General features: G+C 34.7%; 1 protein-coding gene across 5 annotated transcripts in view; it reads left to right on the top strand.

Moving 5' to 3' along the window:
* RYR2 (ryanodine receptor 2) overlaps window positions 1-25,251 on the top strand; it is an 828,134-nt gene that overhangs the window by 409,048 nt on the left and 393,835 nt on the right. For all 5 annotated transcript variants that reach the window (XM_036753924.1, XM_036753927.1, XM_036753925.1 and 2 more), the window contains 6 exons: window positions 10,409-10,527; window positions 11,008-11,141; window positions 12,941-13,182; window positions 16,711-16,903; window positions 19,743-19,959; window positions 22,133-22,237. In XM_036753924.1, the coding sequence (XP_036609819.1) occupies window positions 10,409-10,527; window positions 11,008-11,141; window positions 12,941-13,182; window positions 16,711-16,903; window positions 19,743-19,959; window positions 22,133-22,237 (1,010 nt within the window). The remainder of the gene's footprint in view (window positions 1-10,408; window positions 10,528-11,007; window positions 11,142-12,940; window positions 13,183-16,710; window positions 16,904-19,742; window positions 19,960-22,132; window positions 22,238-25,251) is intronic.

Below are 25,251 nucleotides of genomic sequence, written 5' to 3'. Positions count from 1 at the left end.
TACAATTCAGTTTTCTCCCTCCCTCCCTTTTTCCTTCCTTCATTCCTTCCTTCCTTCCTTCCTTCCTTCCTTCCCTCCTTCCTTTCTTCCTTCCTTCTCTCCTTCCTTCCTTCCTCCCTCCCTCCTTCCCTCCCTTCTTCCCTCCATCCTTCCCTCCCTCCTTCTGTTTACCTAGGAGGCAACTAGGTGGCTCAATGAATAGAGCAATGGGCCTGGAGTCAAGAAGACCTGAATTCAAATCAGGCCTCAGACACTTAATAGCTGTATGACCCTGGGCAAGTCACTTGCCCTCTGTTTGCCTTAATCCATTGAATAAGGAAATGGCAAACCACTCTAGTATCTTTGCCAAAAAAAACCAAAACCATTGACAGTATGGTCCATGGGGTCATGAAGATTTGAACACGACTGAACAACATTTGCCAAGTACTTTCCTAAACACAAGAGATTCAGATAGAGGCAAAAAAAGGTCCATTCTTTTGAAAAGACCACCGTCTAAAGGAGGAGCCAACATCCAAACAACTATGTACAAAAATATATACTGGATAAGGCACTTCATTAAGGGAGGCTGGAAAAGGCTTCTTGCAGAAGGTGGCTTAGATAAGAATTGAAGAAAGCCAGGAAAGCTAAAAGGTAAAGATGAGAAGAGAGAGAATTTCAGGCATGGAAGACAGCCAGTGAGAATACATAGCATCTGAAGATGGAGTTTTTGTGAAGACTAGCAAGGAGACTAGTTTCACATGATCTCAGAGTACATGGGGGTGAGTAAGTTGTAAGAAGACTGGAAATATAGGAAGTGACCCAGTTGTGAAGTTCTCTGTGGATGGTTTGAGTGTGAAACATATGAATTCATATTTGATCCAAGAGTTGATGGGTAGTCACTGTTGTTTATTGAATGGGGAGGGAAAAGGTGACATGATCAGACCCGAACATTAGGAAGACCAGTTTTACAGCTGAGCAGAGAGTGAACTGGAATGTGTAGAAACTTGAGTCAGGGTGACCAACCAGCTCTGCGTATGTATGAGTGAGTAAGTGAGAGAGAGAGGCAGAGAGAGAGAGTGGCATTAAAGATGCCACCTAGGTTGTCAGCCTAGGTGATTGTGATGATGGTGGTGCTCTCAGCAGTAATAAGAAAGTTAGGAAGCTAGGAGAGTTTGAAGGGAAAGTTAATGAATTTAGTTTTCTTCAGTTGAGTTAAAGAAGACTAAAGGACATAAATTCATTATGTCCAATAGGCTGTTAGAGATGTGTGACTGGAGGTCAGGAGAGAGGTTTGTGAAGGATAATGATGGATTTGAAAATCATCTGCATAGAGATGGCAGTTGCATCCATGGAAGATGATATCACCAAGCAAAATATTATAGAAAGAGAAGAGAAGAGCATCCAGGACAGAGACTTGGAAGATATCCTCATGAAACATGGAACATGAAGCAAAGAAGACTGTGAAAAAGTGGTTGAACAGGTAGATGGAGAACTGGCTGTGTCACAAGAAACTAAAGAGAAGAGTATCAAGAGATAATTAAGAACAGAAACTCTTTTTTAGTCTTTGTATTCCCACTGTCAGCCTGGCACATAATGAATGCTTATTGTATAGAATTGAGGCTTTAAACATAAATTGTCACAGTCACTGACTGACATCTTTACATGCAGAGAATACAGACATGTAATCTCAGCTCCTTGCACTATTATCCAGCTTCTAGAATGCATTTGAAAATAAGGGGACTAATTTATAAATAAAATTTCAACTATAGAAGACATTTTTGTAGGATTTTGGGGAGTAGCATGGGTGTAGATACATAAAATAAATTTTTTAATTCTTTGCTTTTTTTAAATCAAGAATGCTTTCTAGGCTTGCATTTAAATGACTGACTTAAAGAAAAAGTAGCATTCTGACTTTACTGTAAGATCATGAAAAAGAGTGCCTATTGCATTTCCATTTCTTTTCATATTTTATCTACAGTCAACAGTATGAGGTTAAATAAAATACTTATAGGAAGCATTGACATATGCTGCTCTGCTTCGTTATTCCACGCTTGTTAATTTGAGGTTCTATAGAGATGAATAAGTATTAAGTAAACACCTATGTAGAAAGCATAATTAGTTAAGTGCCTTGAGAAGTAGATGTCATTTACATGTACATAACTATAAATTGCTTTAACTTGAAGATTTCCCAATTAATCATTTGCATACTATTTTAGGGGCTGAAATTTTTTCTTTCTGTTTTTCCTTCCACTCACAATGCCAGTCTGTGTATTTGAGTTTAGCCAACTAAATGTTTCACATTGCTGTATTGCAGACACTGTATTGTGTCTTTAAATATTTTGCAAAAAAGGTCTTTCAGAAGACTGCTGGAAATAGTTTCCCTGATAATCTGTAGATATAAATGGGATTTTTATTTTAAAAAAATACAGTTCTCCCTCATGCTGTATTCTGTTAGCTTTATGAAATTGTTCTTTAATTATAAGATGTATAACTAGAACAGTAGTAAAAACCCCTGCTGTCATCTGAAAAGATGTGACTACTATGCTTAAATTCAGTAATGATAGGATGGAGGTTAAGAATAAAATTGTTATTGAAATGGGATCATAGGATTTAGAGATGAAAAGTGCATTAAAGATCATTCCTTTAGTATATCCACAGAACTCCATGTCTATGACCAATTATAAGACAGTATCTTACAATATGAACCATTTAGTCATTGTGTGTGACATGAGATGGTGTCTGGGCCTGCTCTGAAGTTGAGAGGGCAGGACCTTTTCATTATGTATATCTGAAAGCAAGCCCACCTCAAATTTCTGTGTGCTGGATTGGAATGCCTACAGAGCACAGTCATGCTTAGCCTACAGTTAAGTAAATGTCCCAGTGTAAAGTCCAAATAGCTGATACTCCATAAGTGGTACAGTACTGCATATGTTCCTGTTTGTGGATGACATTTTTCTAATTGTGTTAGCACTTAGATTGCTATAGAGTTTCCTAAATGAGATCCACAACAACTCACAAAATTGCTGCATAAAAATCCATTAAAAATTAAGTGCATAAAAAATGCCTAATGTCCTGCTCTAATATGTGGTTGGATGTACACATATTTTAGACATTCTAGGTGGATACTGAGCTGGGTCCAGAAGAGAATTAATTAGAAAATAGACTGGGTTGCATATGGGGAATTAGACAGTAACTGTTCCCTGAAATAAAACCTTAAGAATTAGGAAGACTTGGGTCCAAGTCTTGCCTCTGATATATGCTAGCTGTGTTAACATCCATAGATCACCTCTCAGCATCTCAGACAACTTGTTAAGACTATAAATTACCTATGAGTTGAATTGTTTACATTAATATAATGGCCTTATAGCCCACAGAAGAAATCATAGGTCCAAATTAAAAAAAAATTCTGGGCATGCTAAGTGACTATAAATTATAGAATATTACAGCCTCGAAATAATCAAATTATATGTGACTCAAAGGGCAACGGAGAAATATATGGGAAGTAGAATGAAGCATATCAGTCATGACAAATGTGTAAGAAAGAACCTAAAAATATTCATTAAAATCATTAAATTCATTAAATATCTGATCAGAAATAGAGGTGGGCCAGTAACATAGCAAGAGTGAGAAATAATGTGGAAAAATTTAATGCTATACTTATCCCCTGGCAAAGTTAAACTGTCTGTAAAAACCCCTCCTTGATATTTTGTAGACCCCTTATCATTTCTTAGACTATTGAATACATTCCTAATTAGTTTCCCTGTCTCAGGTCTTTCCCTTTTAAAATTCATCATCCACACAGCTATCAAAGTATTGCCAGTGATGGTGGTGATGATGATAAAACAATAGCTAATATTTATGTAGGACTTTAAGCTTTGCAAATGATGGCTATGTCTGTGATACATCATTTAATCCTAAATGGTCCTAAAGCAAAGATCTGACCAAATTACTCTTCTGCTAAAAAAGCCCCATGAGTGTCTCCTTATTTGCCTCTAATGTCAGGGAATTCTCTCAGCCTCTTTGAGAAGCATGCTAATCAGCTGTACATGAAGCAAAGAGATTTATTAGCAGACCAAGAAATACTCTTTTTGCTAGTAATACATTCAGCTTTCTAGTGTATGGAATTTTTTTAATAACCTTTCAGATCTGCTTAGAGTACAAAGCCAATCAGAATCTATCGATAGGAAACTTCTCTCTCTTTATGGAAAAAGATCTTATTTGTTGCAAAGCTTATCCATATTTCTTTAAACTTTTTATTTTACGTTGCTGTTCAACTAGTGTTTTTACAAACCACTATTAACATAAACACTTATTAATCCAAAAGTGTTGTTTATTAATGTATTTCATTTGTTTAAAAGCATCTCAGTGGGAGGTTATGGTTAGCTGCACACAGATGAGAGAGAAAGAAATTCTCTTTATAAATCTCTGGGTTGTCTGGCTTGCCACAAAGATTCTCCCCCCAAACCCACAGTTTCCCTTTTCTTCTAATGTTAGATACATTGGTAATATTTGTACAAAAACTTTTAAATTTTACGTAAGCAAATCCATTTTACCTCACATTCATCAATTTCTCTTTTTTGGTCATGAACTCTTCCCATATCCATAGATCTTAAAGGTAATTTTTTCTCATGCTTCACTGATTAGCTTATAAAGTCACCTTTTATGTCTAAATAATGACCCAATTCTAAACTTGTCTTGATATATAGTGTGAGATGTTGGTTTAATATCTAATTTCTGCCAGACTACTTTCTAAGTTTCTGAATAGTTTTTGTCAAATAGTGAGTTCTTGGACCCAAAACTAGGATCTTTGGATTTATCAAAAACCAGGTTACTCTGTTCATTTGCTTCTTAATATTATACACCTAATCTGTCCCAGGGATCAGATTCTGTATTCTTTATCTAGTACCAAATTGTTTTGATGATTATAACTTTATAGTACTTTGATATTTGCTACTGTTAGGCCACCTTTCCTCCCCTTTCTTCTTTCATTGGTTCCCTTAACCTCTTGTCCCTCTAGATGAATTTTACTATTTTTCTTAACTTAATAAAATAATTCTTTGGTAGTTTGATTAGTATTACACTGAATAACTAAATGAATTTAGGTATTATTGTCATTTTTATTATATTAACTCAGCCTACCCACAAGCTAGTAACATTTCTCCAATTATATAGCACTGTATTTGTAAAAGGAGTGTTTTTAAAATTGTGTTCATATAATTCTTGTGAGTGTTCTGGCAGATAGACTCCCAAGTATTTTATATTCTCTGCAGTTATTTTAAATGGAATTTCTCTTTCTGTCCCTTCTGCTGGGTCTTGTTAGTAACATACTGAAATTCTGAAGACTTATGTATAAGATTTATATCCTTCAGCTTTACTAAAAGTTTTAAATTATTTTTATTAGTTTTTTTAATTGACTCTTTTGGATTTTCTTAGTAAACCATCATATCGCATGAAAAAAAATTGTTGTTTTCTGATTACCTATACTTATTCCTTCAATTTCTTTTTCTTGTCTTATTGCTGTAGAAAGCATTTCTAGTACAATATTGAATAGTAATGGTGATAATGGAAATCCTTGCTTCATCTTTGACTTAATTGGAAACATGTCTAGCCTAACCCCATTACAGATAATATTAGTTTTTTGTTTTAGAGTTTGTTTATGGATTGTTTATTTTTCTAAGGTAGGGTTATTCAAGTATTCTATTTCCTGTTCTGTTAATCTGGGCCATTTATATTCTCTCACCACTGCTTCCCTTAATCTAACCTCATTCTTACCACCTTTCTATTCATCCTTTCCCCTTCTGCTTCCTGATTGGGTAAAATGAATTTCTATATCCAATTTTGTGTGTATGTGTATTCTTCCCTCCTTAAACCAATTCAGATGATAGTGAAGTTCCAGTGTCACCAGGGCTTAATTGTTTTCTAAAATCATTTTTTACTCTTTTAAAAGATGTCTGTCTTTGACTCTTCCAAGAATTATTGTTGAGCTCTTGTCTAAGCTGCATTTTTTTTGTTTGTGGCTTTGCTTATAGATTTTTTGAAGTCATTTTCTTCTGTGTTTGTGACTTGAGCCTTCTTTCACTATAGTACCTTTGTATATATATGTACATATATATGCATATATATGTATATATATGTACATATATATGCATATATATGTACATATATATGCATATATATGTATTTGTTTTGTGTTTCTATACATTTTTCATGCCTACTTCTTGACTGTGGACTTATTTTAGTGTTGGACTTTACTGACTTCTGGTGAAGGGCAGGATGTCTGGTCTGAGCATTTGTCCTTTTATGTCTTTTTGCTTCTTTCATAGTTCAGTCTGGGGACCTCCAAGTTTTCAGTGCTTCCAGAATTCTGTGATCCACGGGAGAGGTCTGTTCAAAACCTTCCTGGTCTCAGCTCTTTATGTTCCTGACCTAAGTTTGGATGTCTTGCCTTATGTGTAGTCCAGTTTCAGTAGATTGTTGCTGGACTCAGTCCCTGAGAGGCTCTGTAGGTTCACAGCCTTGGGACTTCTGGCTCCCCTTAATTCTTGGGCTTCTGCCCTATTTATTCCATCACGGGCTTACATGCTGGACTAAAGGTTAGAACTGAATCACTGCTTTGCTCCTACACTCAGAGCCTCACAGCTAAGTTTCTGAAATTTATTCCTTGCTCATTATACAGTTAGGCTCATTCACAACTTCTTCTCTTGGCCCTGGAACTGTTACTGGGAATTGGGTAATGAGTGACAGAGCTGCCAGATGACAGCACTAGTTCAGGAATACCCTGCTCTTTCTGCATCAGTGCTTCCTGCTCTGGTGTTCTATCTCAGTTCTTTTTCGTTCTCTGTTGCTGGAATGCCACCTGTCCCCTGCACTCTTGACTAGTTCCCATGATGGTGTCTGTAAACCTCTCTGTCTTTGTAAGCTGGCCTGGGCTGAAAAAATTATTCACTGTGACTTTTTCTTGGCTATTCCTCATCAGAATTTGGTTTGGAACATTTTCTAAGTTTCTGTGGTAGAATGCTATGTGGTAGAATGTGGTTAAGCTAAGCAAAAATACTTCCTCTTACTTCTTCACTCTAACTCTACCCTCTTCAGTGCCATTAGTCTTAACTCAAGAAACATATCATGGATTGTGATGGTAGAGTACAAATATAATCACTCTTTGTACTTGATGGTTCAAAGAATTATTTATAAAAATCTGTGGGGACTCCCCCCTCCTTTTCATCTTTTTTTCCATTTCCAGTTTCATTCTTAAATGCTCTCAGGATGCCTTTGCTTAGTTAGGTCTCTCACCAAACTTTCTTTTCTTTTTAAATTTTTTTGTAGTTTAAAAATTTATTTTTCTGTACAGCAAATCAATTCTAGATACTGGCAAGTATGTAGATGAAATACAGAGTTTACAGTTTAGCACTTGTAAGATTATCAATATATTAGCAGTTTTGTAAAACAGTTAAATAAGTTTTGATCTAGTTACAAGAACTTGGAAATAAACAGAAGAGAGAGGTATTCCTTGGCCTGTACCCTATCACCACTTCTAATAGTTCTAATAGGAAACCATACTTATAAATTAATTAATTTCTTTGACAATTCAATTTTAATAATAATACCTAGCATTTATACAGCATATATTTATATAGCACCTACTATGTGCCAGGAACTTTATAAATAACATTCTCATTTGATCTTCACAACAACCCTGGGAGGTAAGTGCTTACCCAAAGTCACACAGGCACTAAGGGGCTGAAGTCAAATTTGAACTCAGGTCTTCCTGATTCCAAGACCAGCACTCTAACCACCTCACCACCTAGCTACTTGAGAGCCTTAGATTAAACAGGGTAAAAAATATTTACCAGCTAAAATTTCTAAACGTAAGAGAAATCCATAAAAAAATTGGAGAATAAGGCCAATTTATCATTGTAAAAGCAGAATTTAAGAGATTATTAAGCTTTTGTTTTATAAGACACCAAACCTTAGGCCACACAGTGGGATAAGAAGTACTGGAATCCATAACATATTTATTAGGACTGATTTAAATCTCTTAGAGTCCTAGAAGTTTGGCATTGTCCCCAAAAGGGGACAATATAGGTAAAAATAAAAATATGGGTAAAATGGGAAGAATTCGCTTAACCTCCCATTTTCACGGTAGAACAACTCGGTTTCTTAGATTTGTCCATGGGTTGAAAGTAAGGAAACGGCCTCTAGCAAGTTTTCAGTGGAGATGAAGCATGGCAGTAGATGGGGTCCATGCCTTAGGCCCATGAGGGAAAAGTAGGTAAGAATCTTTATTTTGCCCTTCCTGAACACTGATACTTTTTTGCATAGGGAAAATTATTTTTATATACTTGCAATCAAAAAGAAAATTTCCAGGGTATGGCAATCATACTTCAGCTGCTTATCTCCACAGTGGAGGTGGAGGAAGAAAATGTACTTTGCATTATATTCTGCTGTGGCCAAGCAATGGGCAATTTCCTTGTTACATTTGCACATCATTTCTTGGCACTTGTTCTGGTTGGCACCACATTGCATCCTCTGGTCTCTGCATTCCCAATTGTAGTGTTCCGTCTTGGGGAACAACCAGCCTCCTCAAACTTGCTATAACAACAGTTATGTTTTTGGCAGCATCAGTCAGCTTTGTCCCAGGGCCAACCAGTTCCTCCAATGCCACAGTAGCAGCCATAGCTCATATAAAGCAGTGCTGAGTGGCTAGTTGCACAGTTGACATCTCCTGCCAGCTCCAAGAGTCCCCTCCAATGCACATCAGATTTCCCCAAAACAGTTGTGAAGAGCAGTAGTAGCAGTAGAGGGACAAGTTCCATCTCATCTGAGCTGCAGGTGTAAGTGCTGCTCTGGATGGCTGACCCCCGGCAAACCTTCTTGAAACTGAGTTTTCCTCCCAGTGCCTCTCTGTTTTAGGAGGCTATACCCTCAATCCCAGCATACCTTATATTTATATGATTTGTATTTTCTCTCTATATACTGATGATGCCAAGGATAGAACATGACACTGGAGTCAGGAAGGATCTGAATTAAAATGTGGCCTCAGACAGTTACTACCTGGTTGACTCTGGGCAAGCCACTTAACCTCTGTTTACCTCAGTTTCCTCTTCTTTAAAATGGAGTTGATAATAGCACCTCAAAGGGTTGTTGTGAAGATCAATATTTGTAAAAAGTACTTTGCATAGAGCTATTTAAATGCTTATTCCCTTCCCTCCTTCAGATACAGATTGGATCTGGGGTAGGCAAATGGTGGTCTGGAACAAAGAATGTTTTTAACATTTTCAGATAAAATTTTATAGCATTTAATGATATAAAAACTTTTGAGCTCAAAGGAGGCACAAAAAGATAAGTAGGGCTGCATTTGGCCCTCAGACCATAGTTTTCTAACTCCTAGACTAGATGATCTCTCTAAGGTGCTTACTTTCAGCATCAATTTATATCCACATAGTTTGTTGTCCTTGGATCTTTATGAAATAATTCCATTACTATAGATATAGTATGTAGTAAAGTATATGGTATGTATAGTATACACGTATAACTTACATACAGTGTATATATCATATATATACCTATGTAATGTATGTAATATGTATAGTATAGTACAGTATATTATATTATAGTAGTTCATTCATTAAGTTGTGCACTACTGTCCATTACCCTGTGGACCACAGCATGCCAATACTGTCCATGGGGTTTTCTTGGCCAAGTTTCTAGAATGGTTTGCCATTTTCTTCTCCAATGGATTAAGGCAAATGGAGATTAAGTGATATGACCAGGGTCACACAGTTAGGAAGTGACTGAGATCTAATTTGAACTCAGATCTTCCTGACTTTAGGTCCAGCGCTCTATCTACTTAACCACCCAGCTACCTCCATAGTATAGTATAGTTTTGTAGTTTGTAGTATAGTATAGTATATTTTACATATATATGTATAACATAAATAACACATTTTACGTACATGTGTATATATGTTTGTATATATGTATATATATATATATATATATATACACATAAAATGTATGTTCTACATTCATTTACTTTTTAAACTCCACATCGAGGCTAATTTCTCGGTAATCACTGTTGGGCTATGTTGAGATATCAGAGCACTCAGTATAACATTGACAATTGGTATGAGAACAATTTCTGAATGAGACCAGATATTATATGAAGAACATTCTATCAGAGCCAAAGCCCATGGTGAGAACCAGTTAGTCTTGACAAACTTTTGAAGAAGTAATAGTTTGCTTGTAGGAGGAGACAAATATAAAATTAAAGTAATTTACTAAAGCATATGCTTAATTTTCTCAGTCTACTGAATCTTTCTTGGGGACGATATTTTCCTTTGGTTATCTTATTTCTAAGAATAGATAATGAAAAGAATAGATAAAAGTCCCTGGGGTTTTTTTTTACTTTTTTCTTTTGTTTTGTCTTTAGGGATTCTAGAGGTTTTACACTGTGTATTGGTGGAAAGTCCAGAAGCCCTGAATATTATTAAAGAAGGACATATTAAATCCATTATCTCACTTTTAGACAAACATGGACGAAATCACAAGGTGAGGGAGAAGTATTTTATTGACATAAAGTGAACTAAATTGTAGCAAAATAGGAGAATGAGTCTTTTTTTTTGACAGTATTACTGGGATTATTCCACTGATATTAGTGACATGTGAAGTGGTACTAAGTACTTTGTAGATTTTGTTAAAACATAGGAATATGATATATTTCCACATTGAAAATATGAAAAGAAAAAAAGAAAAAGAAACTTAAGCCCCAAACTTTTCCTTATAAGGAACTATTTTTCCATTTACTTTTCAATAGTTTTATAAGTACTTTTGGGAGTAATGGGTGTTCATTCATATGATAGAGTTAAATAAGAGTTGAATTTTTATAGAGACTATATTCTTGGAAACTCTTAAAGTTTTGGATCTTAGGGACTTATATGGATGTTTGCTACTTTCTAGTGTGAATGTTACTGGTTGAATTTGAATAATAATGAGTAAATGAAATGAGAAGAAAGCTGTTTTCTTTTTTAGGTTCTGGATGTCTTGTGTTCTCTCTGTGTTTGCCATGGGGTTGCTGTCCGCTCTAATCAGCATCTAATCTGTGACAACCTCCTACCAGGAAGAGATTTGTTACTACAGACACGTCTTGTGAATCACGTGAGCAGGTATTTTTTTTTAAATGAAGTCAAATGATATATAGACTTTCTAAGTCTCTTTTCTAGAAGTTGTATCTTACAAACTTTTTCATTGAGCAGCTTAAAAGTATTAATTTACATGAATACTTTTCATAAAGTATTCAACTCATAACTCAAATACTGAAATGGTTTTGTGATCTTATTAATTCTAGAGTTCCTTCCAGTGCTGCAGATTGCAACCCATTCATGCCTACCTACCCTATGTAACTCTTGTCCATGTACTTCCATATATTTGCCATGGGGAGTCTACCCAGATGTGCTAGAGGCCTTCTTTACATGATAAAATTACCAGTGAAGCACTCTTGTTATTCATCTGTTATCCCTTCTTCTCGACATATAACTAGCCCTTCTCTTTGTATCATAAAATTCCTTGATGTTATCTTTTACTCCTAATCTTTGAAGTGATTCATTGATTATATGTAGAAGCCTATTCATAACCTTCATGTACCTCTCTGTTGTCTTCTGTGTGATACTTATTTTTAATTCTTCAGAGGCAGTTGTATTTTATGACTACCACTGTAAAAATGGACAAATTGAGAAAAAAAGGTATATTATAACAGGTTAAATTTGAGTCAGAGGTTTTATATCCTTATCATTCCATGTAATAAATCAAAATAAAATGGGTCCTCTAAATAGCTAAATTAAATTTGAAGTCTGATGGAGTATGTTGATGTTAAAGGGAAGTAAAAACATGACAATTTTCTGTGTTCATAGAAGCAAGTAAAATGTGATGATTTAGTGTGTCCCTAGAGCTATTGAAAATGCAATTAAAATTTATTGTGGTGACCTCAAAATTCAAGCATTTATTAAGTGTATGCCAGACATTGTACTAAGTATGGTGGATAAAAATTTAAAAACAAACACAGCCTGCTCCTTGAGGCACTTGCATTTTGTCGTGTTCATTTTTGTGAGGGAATGAAACACGGCATCATACATTGATCAAAAAGGAATTAATTCCACAATTAGATTATGGAAAGGGAAAAAGTTGTTTTTTCTGTTATTGTTCCCTTCAGCTATAGCATATATTGAAGATATAGTTACTTAAGCATATATGTTATCCAGAAGCAATAGAAAAATATTATAGTAGAAATTTCATATTTTACTCCCATTCAACCAGAATCAAAAAATTATGATTTGGGTTTGCATTACTGTCTCTCTTTCTCATTTTTAATTAAAAAGATGACAATCCTTTGTTGATAGTTTTGTAGTCTGTCCTAATATATGACTTATATATATTATGTAAAATAGCCAGCGATGTTTTAGAATCAACTCTAACTGACTCTTGAGAGCCAATTGTTGAATTTTATATGAGCGTTAAAACCTCAGAAATCAGTAGGCACTGCAGATCAAAGATTTATTTATGGTTTCATTGATTGACTAAACTTAAAGAAGTGATGGAGAAAATATTAGTAATGCATATTAAACTTAAAAGTGTCTTGCATACATTTTTTCCAAAAATACGTGCATTACTAGCATACTGTTAAATATCATAGGAGGGTAATTAAGTGATAACCAAATCCAACAACATTAAACCCTTGAATCATAATTTAACCAGAATTGTAAACACAATTTACCCAGAACAGCAAACATTATATTTATTGAATTATGTTCAAGGTCAAGACTGAATATACTTGTATACTAAATTAGTAACTATATTTAAATTATATGGTTTTGATCTCTCAGAAAAGTATTGCTAATGTAAACTGAAAGTGATGATGTCATGTGTATTTGGATTTTTTTCAACTGGTATTTTTTTTTCCTCTTAAAAGCATGCGGCCCAATATTTTTCTTGGCATCAGTGAAGGGTCAGCTCAATATAGGAAATGGTACTATGAACTCATGGTAGACCACACAGAACCTTTTGTGACAGCTGAAGCAACGCATCTCCGAGTAGGTTGGGCTTCAACAGAAGGTTATTCACCCTATCCTGGAGGTGGTGAAGAATGGGGCGGAAATGGTGTTGGAGATGATTTATTCTCCTATGGATTTGATGGACTTCACCTATGGTCAGGTAAATATCATTTGCTTTTACAGAGTTCCAAAGAAGGTGTTTTTGCCCTTATAATTAATTTTTGTAACTTTATGAGACCAGCACATTCTACCTATGGATATGTATAATGTTCAAAGATCCGATATTTAAAAAATGTGTTAACTTTAGTAAAAGCCAAAATCTGTTGGGATGGAAGTGGAAAGATATTAAAATTAAAGCATATATTTAAAATATATTGCATATGAATAATATGTGTATTTAAAGAATTCAATGGTAAAGATACACTCATTTCAGTACAATAAAGATGATTAATAAGGAATTAATGGTTGTTGTTTTGTCAAGATCAGTTAATTTTCCCTTTGTGTATTTAGATTTTCTGCCATTTGATGTATATATGTTTAGTATTGATATTGTTGCAGTCTTTAAACCTTTTAGTAATATTTGTTTGTCTTTCTTGATATCACAAATTTTTACTTTTGCTTTGCAGTGCAAGCTCTGCTTTTTTTTTGAAGAGTTCATAGATAGTTTTATTCAGCCTTTTATTTTCATTTTGTATGTGTTTGATTTTTAGATATGTTTCTTGCTTGTAAAGCAAAGTTGAACTTTGTTTTCCTCTCAGTTTTATCATTCTCTTTTGTTTCATTTAGTTGCTTTAATCTATCCACATTTAAAATGATGACTTTTAGGTTTGTTTTCTTCTATTTTTTTGGAATTGATTTTTAACCCCTTCCACTTTTAAGTCAGTACTTTTTTGATTCTATTAGTCTGTTAGTTCTGTTTATACTCTTTATATGCTACTCTTCCCCACTTCATTCTTTTCTGCCAGCTATATGCCAAGTCTTTAAATTGTTAAACTTTCTCCCCTGCCCCTCATCTCCTTATTTTTCCAACTCTGGAGTCAGAGGACTTAGGTTCAAAATTTGGCCTCTGAAATGTACTGCTTTAGGCAAATCACTTAATATCCCTGTGCTTTAGCTTCAATTGTACATAACATGGGTTTACTCTGACTTCTTTCTCTGAGTGCCAGTTGTGTTTCATTTTACCCCTCCCTCAGGGTTCTCTAGTACTCTCTGCCATTGGCTAAAGCTTCCACAAGTTTTTTTTCTCCCCTCTTTTAGGGGCAAAGAATACCACCTCCATTTCATTTGATCACTTAATATCAAATTAGCCTTTACAAATGAATATTTAATTAAAAAATTAAATAAGAATTAAAAATATTTTCCTTAACACCTTATGGGAAGTGCTGCCTCCTCACTCCTCATATACTGCCTTATTCTTGGGAAGGGGAAAGGGATTGAATTCATAGTTTAGCTAGTTACTATATAACATTAATCCCACCAAGTTCAGATTCATAGCCCCACTGGGCTTTAGGACCGTCTTCTCCTGGGAATAAGAAGCTGTCCTTAGTGGCACAGCCTTTTCTCAGAGAAGGTGGTCTTCTAATGTCTAAATCCCTCTCCTTAACCCCCAGTCAAAATCCCTTATAATGTTCCTCTACCTCTTATCCCATGGAAGTATTCTTAGGTGGTGTGATTTCCTATACTCTTGTAGGGCCAAGTCCATCCCTGTCTATTTGTTCTAAATAGTCTCTTCATTATCTTTTCATTGTTCACCCATAGACATGGTATGGATGAATCTTTATTTTATGCTATAAATCACTTTTTAAAAAAAGCAATAACCTATAAACATGATAGAATTGATTTCATTACTTAGTCTCTTCTTGATATACCTTTCTTGTGTTTCAAGTTGGCTTGTTTGTGAGCTGCATAATCTGTTCACCTCTGGTTTATTTTTTAAATTCCTCTTGTTAAAGGACTTGATATATAGAACTTGAAGTCTTTTGCCTAGACATGATAAATGAATCCATGCAACGTAGCTAGGAAAGAGGGTATAGGAAGAGAAAAGAATCACAGATTAAAAAAAATTAGATCAGGAAGGAACTTCAATAACTATCAGCTATCTAGTCCAATCCGTATCCAAAAAGGAGTCCCCAGTATAATATAACTGGCAAGTGGTTTTCCAGCTTTTACTTTAAACATTGATTGGTTTCACAGATCCTCTGAACCACTGTGCCATTTTTTCAGTTAAAATAATAAAAAAATTATCAGACTTTTTTTCTGAAAAGGAAATGGAATGAATTTACTGCTTCACTATTTTAATTTAAAAGTTATACTGTATCATATTTCTGTGATGAATTTCACCATATGCCAAAGAACTATGCTAAGGGAAATACCATTCTGCGAAACTACAAGCTGCACTATTGTAGAGTGAAAACCAAATGGGAAATGTCTTTATTTGATGAGGTCTTAAACACTTTTAGGTCTTCCTATGAATGAGCAATAGACTTTATCCTGTACTTGATTGGTTTGTTTGATACTTTTTCTTCCAAATCCCCCTAGCCGCCCCCCCGCAGCCCTCTGCCAAATTCCATCTTTGGTGGATTCTGGAAAACACAGCAGTGTTACCCTATGGCTAATTCACTTCTACAGATTTGAAGGAGAGTATATAGTGTTATAGAAAATAAATATTCATTGATGTTATTGAAAATATACTTAATGTAAAATCTCAGAGAAATAGAAATAGAAAAAACGTGTTACAAAAATGAGAGCTTTGACAGAATGCTGTCTTTGACAGAATGCTGTCTTGGATGGAGCTAGCTTTTTTTGTTTGCTACTTAAAAATATATTCTCACATGTACTGTGAGAATATTTATCCCTACAGGGAAGGAATTATAACTTTAGTCTTAGGCTAGTGGGTAAATTAGATGTATCAGATTTCCTTTCAGTGCCCCACTGGACTAGAGGAGGCAATTCATAGCATGTGAGAGAGCAGTTTTATTTTCATATAGTAGTATAAATCCCAGAAGATGAAACCCACTGATGTCATTTTGTACTATTATATTCATAACTGTTACTTTTTCTTATAACACACTGCATAGAATGTAATAGCTTTCTTTATGTACTAGATAAATAGTACCCAAATAGTACTCTATCCACTATGGAAGGATTTGTCATATAGTGGTTCAGCCTTAGATTTTATTCAAAGAAGTTTATTACTGGAAATAGCAGAAGGACCTTGTTATGTTACCATGTTACAAAGAATGAACCATGTGGCCAACGGTGCAGTATCAGTATACTTTTAAAAAGTTTTGTTACTTTTTAAAAAATAATATATTTATTTTCTGATAACCTTTCATTAAATCTCTCCTTTTAACTAAGAAACATAGTTAAGTAAAACTGACACATTGGCTCTGCTTGACTGTGTATGCATTCTGTACCTGTTGTTTTCCATCTCTCTATTAAGAGGAATGAAGTATGTGTCATCAACTATCTACTGTGACTTAAGTCTGATTATCAAATTTAATCTAAATTCAACTATATCTTAATATAACACCAGTGTATTTTAAAGTGTCTGACAAATGCTAGTGTTTTAACATTTAAAATCAATGTATTCTCATATTTTAAATCTATTTGTCATTACTTATTGAAATCTTTGGGAGTGATGATGTCAGAAGGTACATTTCTTTCTTTGATATTTTTCCCTCAACAGGTTGTGTAGCACGGACAGTGAGTTCACCAAACCAACACCTTTTGAGAACTGATGATGTTATCAGCTGCTGTTTAGATCTAAGTGCCCCAAGCATTTCATTCCGAATCAACGGACAACCAGTTCAAGGAATGTTTGAGAATTTCAATATTGATGGCCTCTTTTTTCCAGTTGTTAGTTTCTCGGCAGGAATAAAGTTAGTATTTCTGGTGGTGTTTTTTGTTTGCTTTCCCAACTTAATTCATTTGTCTTGGTGGAAAACTATACAGCTATTCCCCTATCATCTCTAACCCTTGCCTCTCACTTTTGCATGGTTGCCTAACTGCATTTTCTGTATTTCCTGAAAGGCAAAAAGGTTAAATGATTGTGGCATTTGACTACATAGGAGTCAGCAGAGTAGAAATTAGCTTATTTAGGGGCAGGTAGGTGGCCCAGTGAGTAGAGCACCAGCCCTGGAGTCAGGAGGACCTGTGTTCAAATCCAGCCTCAAACACTTGACACATGTACTAGCTGTGTGACCTTGGGCAAGTCACTTACCCCCAATTGCCCTGCCCCCCCAAAAGAAATTAGCTCATTCAGCCTAGAGTTCTAGAAATATTTCAAGTCCATTTCTTGATGTTTGAAATGTAACATGTTTTAACTATATACTTCCTTCTTTTAATTATAAAGCTATTAGCTTACCTGAATTTGTCACGTGTTTTCTTTTAGTTTTCAGATCTTACACTCCTAAGTTCTATTTGGCATAGCTTTAAGGAATATGCATTATTGTACAAGTACCTTTTTTTTGGGCGGATGATCATGTCAAAATTATTTCAATGCATGATCAGGTCACCTTGGCTGCTGGATGACAAAGCACTTTTCTTGGAATGAGAAAGACCTCAGTTCAGATTTGGTTCCAGACATGTCATAGCCGTGTGACCCTGGACAAGTTACCTAACATCCTGGACAAGTTGCCTAATCTTTCACAGTTTCAGTTTCCCTATCTCTTAAATGAAGGAGGTTTGACTTGTTAATCTCTAAGTTCCTTTCTGGCTCCAAAGTTATGATCTTTCAGTGTTATCCTGTGCTTTTTACATTTGACACATTACCCCCCATTCATATCTGTGACAAAATAATATATGATTCGTTTCACTGAGAAAATAAGAAAAGATTGTCTTTGTTTCCTTCCTTCCTGTCCTTACATCCTTCCTAAAAGAAAAATGAAAGTTAAAATGATCACTTAATTTAAAAGTTGTTTTAATAAATGATACCTAATTGTCACATTATGGCTATTTTAATTATCTTAATAATAATGATAACATCTAACATTTATATCATTTGCTGTGTGCCAGGCACTGTACTAAGTGCTTTACAGTTATTTCATTTGATCCTCGCAACAATCCTGAAGGGCAGGTACTATTATTATCCTCATTTTACAAGTAAGGAAACTAAGGCAAGTAAATTTCCAAGTCCAAATTTGAACTTAGTGCTTCGTGACTGCAGGCCTAGAATTTTATCCACTGTGCCACCTACCTTCTTGTAGAAAATATATAAGTACCTCTTATAGACTTTGGTTAATGTAGATCCATCTAACTGTACTCAGGAATGAAGCTTAGTTTTTAATATTGGGGAGGCTATTTGCAACTTATCAATCATGGTCAAGAAGCAACATTTTCAAAGAAGGGAAAGTAGCTAAGAAAAATTAAATTCCTTCCCTTGTCATAACTTTTTCCTGTGTCCATAAGAAAACAAACCAATACTATTTTTTTAAAACTTCTAGCATGTTCATTCAAAAATTTGTCTTTTTTCTCATTCTCCTTTTTCCTTTTCATTGAGTGAGGATAGAATTTAATTCATAGATGAAAATTACAAGAGAAATACAGTTTCTAGGTCACTTTGCAATAAAGCAGTCTAAGGAAGTTAGAACTCCAAATATGCTGTAATTGGATTGACTAACCACTTTTAAATACTATGTATTTAAAATAAGGTACTGAAAGGAAGAAAAAAGGAAATTATAGGTGTGCAATCTCAAATAAATTAATATATGGAAAAATATTTTGTAAACCTTAAGCATATAAATGCTTTGTTAAAGCTTACCTTACAGGTTTTAAACCAAGCTTAATTTGGCAAAAAGGGGTGTCCTCCACTTGGACAGCATTGCATAAAGCTTGCCATATTTTACGTGCAAGATTAGAAAGAATGATGATTGAAATCTTTGAGAGGTACCCTTCTATTTTTGATATAATGGTGATATTTGGAAAATATTTTAGGAGAATCTTTTGGTTTGAAGACTTTCTAAAGGCCAAGAATATCATTACCTTGGTTTTTGGTATGTACATGTTAATATTGGGGCCTTGACAATATTTCATTAGAATCATGACCAGTGAGGAAACATCTGACTTATTCTGTATCCCACTTAGCCCAGTACTCTGTGTGTAAACTTAAATGGATTGCTGCCAATATTAATATCTTATGTCTTTTGTGCTTTGTGTAAGTTAACAAAGTACACTCATAAACATTTTCTCATTTTATCCTTAAAACATCTGTGAGCTAAGCAGCACAGGCATGATTATGGTTATGTATCATAAAATTGAGGTTCAGAGTTTAAATGGCTTGTCTGTGGTTGTATAGCCAGAAAATGCCAGTGGTAGGATGCCAATTCAGGTTTCATGATTTCTTACTCTAATGTTTTCACTGCTGCCCCATGTTGCCTATTAGTATATACATGTGTGTTTGGGGGTTGTTTTTGCTTCTATGAGAAGAGTACACAGGTGTCAAGTTGTTTATTTAGTGGAAATAATGAATTTTTACTGATTCTTCCATATCCATAGAATCGGACACTTTTGCCTTTTGACGAGAGTGATGATCTGCACACTAATTTATTAGGGCAAGTCCTAGGCACTAAAGAGAATTTGATTTATTACTTAATGATTATAAAGATGATAACTCCAGATAATACTAATTATATATTAGGATTTAACTTATTTTCTTTCTAAGAGTATATGTATTAATATATCTGTCAGAATTATAATTTTCTACTGTTTCTTGATTTTCAGGGTACGTTTTCTCCTTGGGGGTCGACATGGAGAGTTCAAATTCCTTCCTCCACCTGGTTATGCTCCTTGCTTTGAAGCGGTCCTGCCAAAAGAAAAGTTGAAAGTGGAGCATAGTCGAGAATACAAGCAAGACCGAACATACTCAAGAGATTTGCTGGGCCCTACTGTTTCTTTATCACAAGCAGCCTTCACACCAATCCCTGTGGATACTAGCCAGGTATGAAAAACCTCCTGACAACACTTTGTATTTCTTTAAGCCAATGATTCTCTGGGGCAATTCTGTTTCTAGTTATCTGTTTTTATTTGCCATTAAACAATATTTAAAAATTTTAATTTATAGAATAGACATATATTCAACCAGTACCTTTTTGTCTTATAGCCATTACAATTTTATTAAGTTGTTAGTTTTAATTTTTTTTATATTTATTAATATCATTATGTGGAATCTGTTGTGTTAAAAGCAAATAGCAATTGAGTGTAATAACTCTAAAATATGAGGGAAATGCAGAATATGTGTCACGTGATTAAATGTATATGTGTCTCAGAGAAGTAGATTAAGAAGCGTGAAGTTGTAAAGAAGTCACTAGTGAGGTGAGAGTTGCTTTCAAGTCTTTTAAATTACTTGTCCATTGTTCATTTCTTCATCTGTTGCTTGCCTTTGGGTTCTTTAATTGAGTAATAAAACAAAGAAAACCCAAAATACTGTTTTCAGTTGAGATATATATGGCATGCCTATCAAACATAAAAGATTTTATTTTAATAGTTTTAGTTTAGCAAAGATAACACTAATTGTTTTCTGTAGCTTAAAACTGGCAAGTTGTCAGGGTCCCATAAGACTAAGTGCCAAGGTCTCATGACCTCTGACACTAGTATGTTTACAAGAATAGAGAAAGGCTCAGTGTTAAGAATTCTGCTGTTATCATTCTTGTGATAGTCACCACTGCCCAGTATCCATACCATACTGTGTGTCTACAGCCTTTGATAGCCTAGAGCACATTCCAGTGTACAGACTTTGTCAAGTGCATACAGAACAGAAAGTATAGCCTCCCAGCTAGCTTGATTCACCAGACTTGCACTGCTTTACAGTAGTGGAGTCTTACATATCTCTTGCTTTCCTTTCTGTAAAGTGAGAATATTGCTTTCCAATGAGATTATCAGACCTAGTTTAACAACACCATCCAGAGAGGCCTGTATTCTGCCTGTTTTTATAGTCTCTCAATAGATTATATCAGAATTTGATAGAGGATGATGCCTTCTTTTAGGGTTATTGGCTTTCTTCTCTGTGTTAAACTGCTTTACTTTTTTGATTGGTGGCAGAGAACATGTTTTTGTTGATGAGCTAGTATCTTGGCTTTTTTCTTGGAGGAAAGAAGTTAATTGTGATATGTAAATTTGATACATGTTCAAAGCTGTATTATATACCAAAGGGTCTTCAGGCATATTCCTGATGCTATATGGTACAGTTAGTACTTCCATCACTTCACACTTCAAAGAAAGGAAATAGAAACTGTATGTCACTACTCCTGGAAACTACCAAGTGGCTGAACTAAATAGTTTTACTAATCAGCTTTGTGGGAGAAGGTGATAAATTAGAACCAAAGCTATTTCTAAAAAAATCCTTTTTACCTTCTTTATGAAAAATTCATTAAAATTCCTCTAACAATTACATATTAAATGTAACAAGGCAGAATTCAGAGAAACATGAGTAAATCATTTTAGATGTTGAACTGGAAAGGCTCAGAAAAGGTACAAAATTCATTGCCAGAGATATTCATTCTCCGTATTAAACAGTGTTATCCTTCAGAGCATTGACTGTGTGAGCTTTGAATGAGTATTTTTGAATAAATGATACTTAGCAGTTTGTTCTTGGCAAGTTAAGCACCTATTAACTGTTGCTAGAGCATGCCTCTAACATTTTTTAGACTTTTGCTCATCCATTTATGTGGTAACCTAAACCTGTTTCCAAAAAAAAAAGCCCTAAACTGTATTATCCAAGAAAAAAAATCATATAGAATGTCTGATTTGGAATTTCTTTTTTTGTTAATTGTAATGGCTTGTAAGACATTCATTTTAATTGATGTAATTAATGACAAAACAACTGTGATATAGTGGACAGAAAACCGTTGTCAGAGTCAGGTTACAAATCCCATCTCTGTCATATATTGGCTGTTTGACTGGCAAGTCACTTAATCTAATCTGCTTGATCTAATCTATTCTCTAAGACTATAAATTGCAAATAAGGTGCCAATTTACATTATTGAGAGAGTTTCCTCCCTTTGCCAATGGAATTTATATACAGTCCTTTTCCCCTATTTCTAATTAATGATGACAGCACCTGTCAGGTACTTTATTGAAGTGATTAAAAATATGTTCTTTTTTTCTTCTTTTAGATTGTTTTACCTCCTCATCTAGAAAGAATCAGAGAAAAACTAGCTGAGAACATCCATGAATTATGGGTTATGAATAAAATTGAACTTGGCTGGCAATATGGACCGGTACATGATTTTGAAATTTATTTTAACATTCTATTAGTTAGTCTTTCTCGAAAACAGAACTCATCCTTCGGCTTACTAAGTTCAATCCATAAGTAATTGAATGAAAAATATAAAACACTATTTTTGAAAAATTATTTAATAGAGGGAGTGGCATTGGTATGGTAATTGAGAGATTAATTGTTTTTCTGATTTTAAATTTAATTATTTGGGAAGGAAAAAAATGTGTTCAAAAATAGAATTTAGAACTAGAAGCAGTAAGTTTTGTTTTCTCACTTAACTGTTTATATGTCTTACTGGACTGGGAAATTTGTATTTTCTAAATTAATTCAATATCACTTTTTCCCATTCATTTGGGTTTTTTACTTATTTTATTAATAGCCTGAGCACTTGATCTCTTTCTGTTATAATAGCCATTATGCTAAAGACAAGGGTACCTTTCTCTGTCTCAGTTCTTTTTTCTTTTTTATATTCTGAATTTATGGTGCCATAAATATATCTTAATTCATTCTTATACATTTATATCCTACATATAACTTAATCCTTGACTTATTTAGTAGAATAATAATTGTAATATTCTCGTTAATATACCACTTTTATTCCAAGATTCCAACGTATTTAAAGAGTGTCAAACCAATTTATACATCCTGGTAAAGTAGGTAGGGGAATAAATTCTTACTTTACTTCTCAGATGAGTAAACTGAGTCATAGAGTGAGCAAATGATTTGCCTGTATACTAAGCCAAGTGTTTAACTCAGTTGCTTTGATTCAAAATATCCCAAAGAGAAATCATTATCTTTTCCCCTGAGCTCCCCCGCCCCCCCCCATCTGAACTTCCCTATTATTGTCAATGATACTACCATCCTTCTAGTCCCCCAGGCTTGCCACCAAGGCATCATCCTCAGCTCCTCATTATTGTCCTTCTGTCCCTTGTCCCTCTCTCCATCTAATCTGTTGCCAAGGTCTGTCAGTTTCACCTTCGAAAATTCCTCAAAAACACCCCCTTCTCTCCTCTGACACTACCACCACTCTGGTGCAAGTCCTAATCACCTCACCCCTCTACCATTGTAACAGCCTAGTGGTGGATCTACCTGCCTCAATTTTCTCCTCATTCTATTCTGTCCTCCAGATTTCAAAGTGATTTTCCATAAATGCAGGTTTGAACACATCACCCCTCTACTCAAACTCCAGTGGCTTTTATCACCTCCAGGATCAAATACAAAATCCTCTGGTATTCTGACCTCTTGATGACCTAACCCCCTTTCTGTCTTTCCAGTCTTTTATGCCTTACACCCTCCACCCCAACATACTCTTTGATCCAATGTCATTGACCTCTTTGCTATTCCACAAAAAAGACAAACTATCTCTTAGTACCAGGCATTTTTTCTGGCTGTTCCCCCCTGCCAGGGATGCTCTCCCTCCTCATCTCTGCCTCTTAACTTCCTTTAGGTACCAACTAAAATGACAGCTTCTATAGGAAGCCTTCCTCAATAACTCTTAATTTTAATAACTTGCCTCCATTAAGTATTTCCTGTTTATTCTAAATATAGCTTTAACTGTACATATTTGTTTGCTTGTTGTCTCCCCCCGCCCCCCGCCATTAGATTGTGAGCTCCTTGAGGTGATGTGCTATCTTTTGTTTTTCTTTGTATCCCTAGTATTTAACACAGTGCTTGTCCTATAGTATGTGCTTAATGACTTAATCAGTGCTTATTGACTGACCAATAGTTCTTTGCTGCCACAAAGTGCTATTATGAACATTTTGGTTTATATGAATTTTCTATTGCTGTCTTTGACTTCCTTGGGATATATGCTTAGACATGATATTTCTGGATTAAGGAGTATGGACCTTTTTTTGGCATGACTCCAAATTACTTTACAAACTGGTTGAGCCAATTTGTGGCTCTACCAGGAATGCATTAGTGTGTTTGTCTTACCACAAGTTTTCTTTAATATAGATTATTGAGAGATAATACAACGTGATTCAGGAATAAAGAATGGGAGAAGCCAAAGATTTATAGATTACACTGAAGCCTCATGCCTTTATATAATGAGTACTTTATTAAAATAATTGGCACATGCTGGATATGACAACCGCCAAGTGAAGTGACACTGAAAAAACCTAAAATGAGTTATATCTTAACAGATTAGGAAAGACTTGTTATTGAAATTGGAGTTACCCCAATTATCAGTCATATATATGCAGTCAGAGCATGAACTTGCTAAAATTAAGATCAGAATAATGATAAAAAGGTCTACTTGATTCTGAACTATTTAATGAAATAACTGGTGAAAAAAGATGGGAAATAAATTTAAAAAGTGACACCTGCACTTATTATAATTTTGTTTAAAATTTTAACCAGTGTAAATTATTTGCCACATCAAGAAAACCAAAGGATACTAGGAAGTGCTGTATTTAGCAGACATTTGGCTTTCTTGCCAGATAGTGAGATGATGCCTGCCAAAAGTAAAACAGTTTGTAAAATTCTTCGTAGATTCTTATGAAAGATTACCAGTTATTATAAGCATTATCATCTCATATAGGAATGAAAATAATGGATGGTTTAGGGGATACATTACATGGAGTTGAAACTAGGCAGAGCAGCAGATACAAAGTAGAGTCTTGTTGGTTGCATCAGATGGGCTAAAAAGACAGAAAAGGAAAATGACAAATGCTAGAGAGGATATGGGAGAATGGATACACTAATGCACTATTGATTGGTGGAGTTTTGAACTGGTCTAACCATTCTGGAGAACAACTTGGAGCTATGTACAAAGGGCTATAAAACTGTGTTTACCCTTTGACCCAGAAATACCACTACTAGATCTGTATTTCCAAGAGATCAGTGAAAAAAGAAAAGTTATCTATATGTACAAAAATATTTATAATGGCTCTTTTTGTATGGCAATGAATTGGGAACTGAGGGGATGCCAATCAATTAGGGTATGACAGAACAAGTTATGGTATAGGATTGTGTTGGAATACTATTGTGTTATTAAGAAATTATGAGGAGATG

This window comes from Trichosurus vulpecula, chromosome 4, assembly GCF_011100635.1.
Source record: "Trichosurus vulpecula isolate mTriVul1 chromosome 4, mTriVul1.pri, whole genome shotgun sequence".
NCBI classification, from domain to species: Eukaryota; Metazoa; Chordata; class Mammalia; order Diprotodontia; family Phalangeridae; genus Trichosurus; species Trichosurus vulpecula.
The sequence above is the reverse complement of the archived record's forward strand: the minus strand, read 5'-3'. Positions and strand labels throughout refer to the sequence as shown.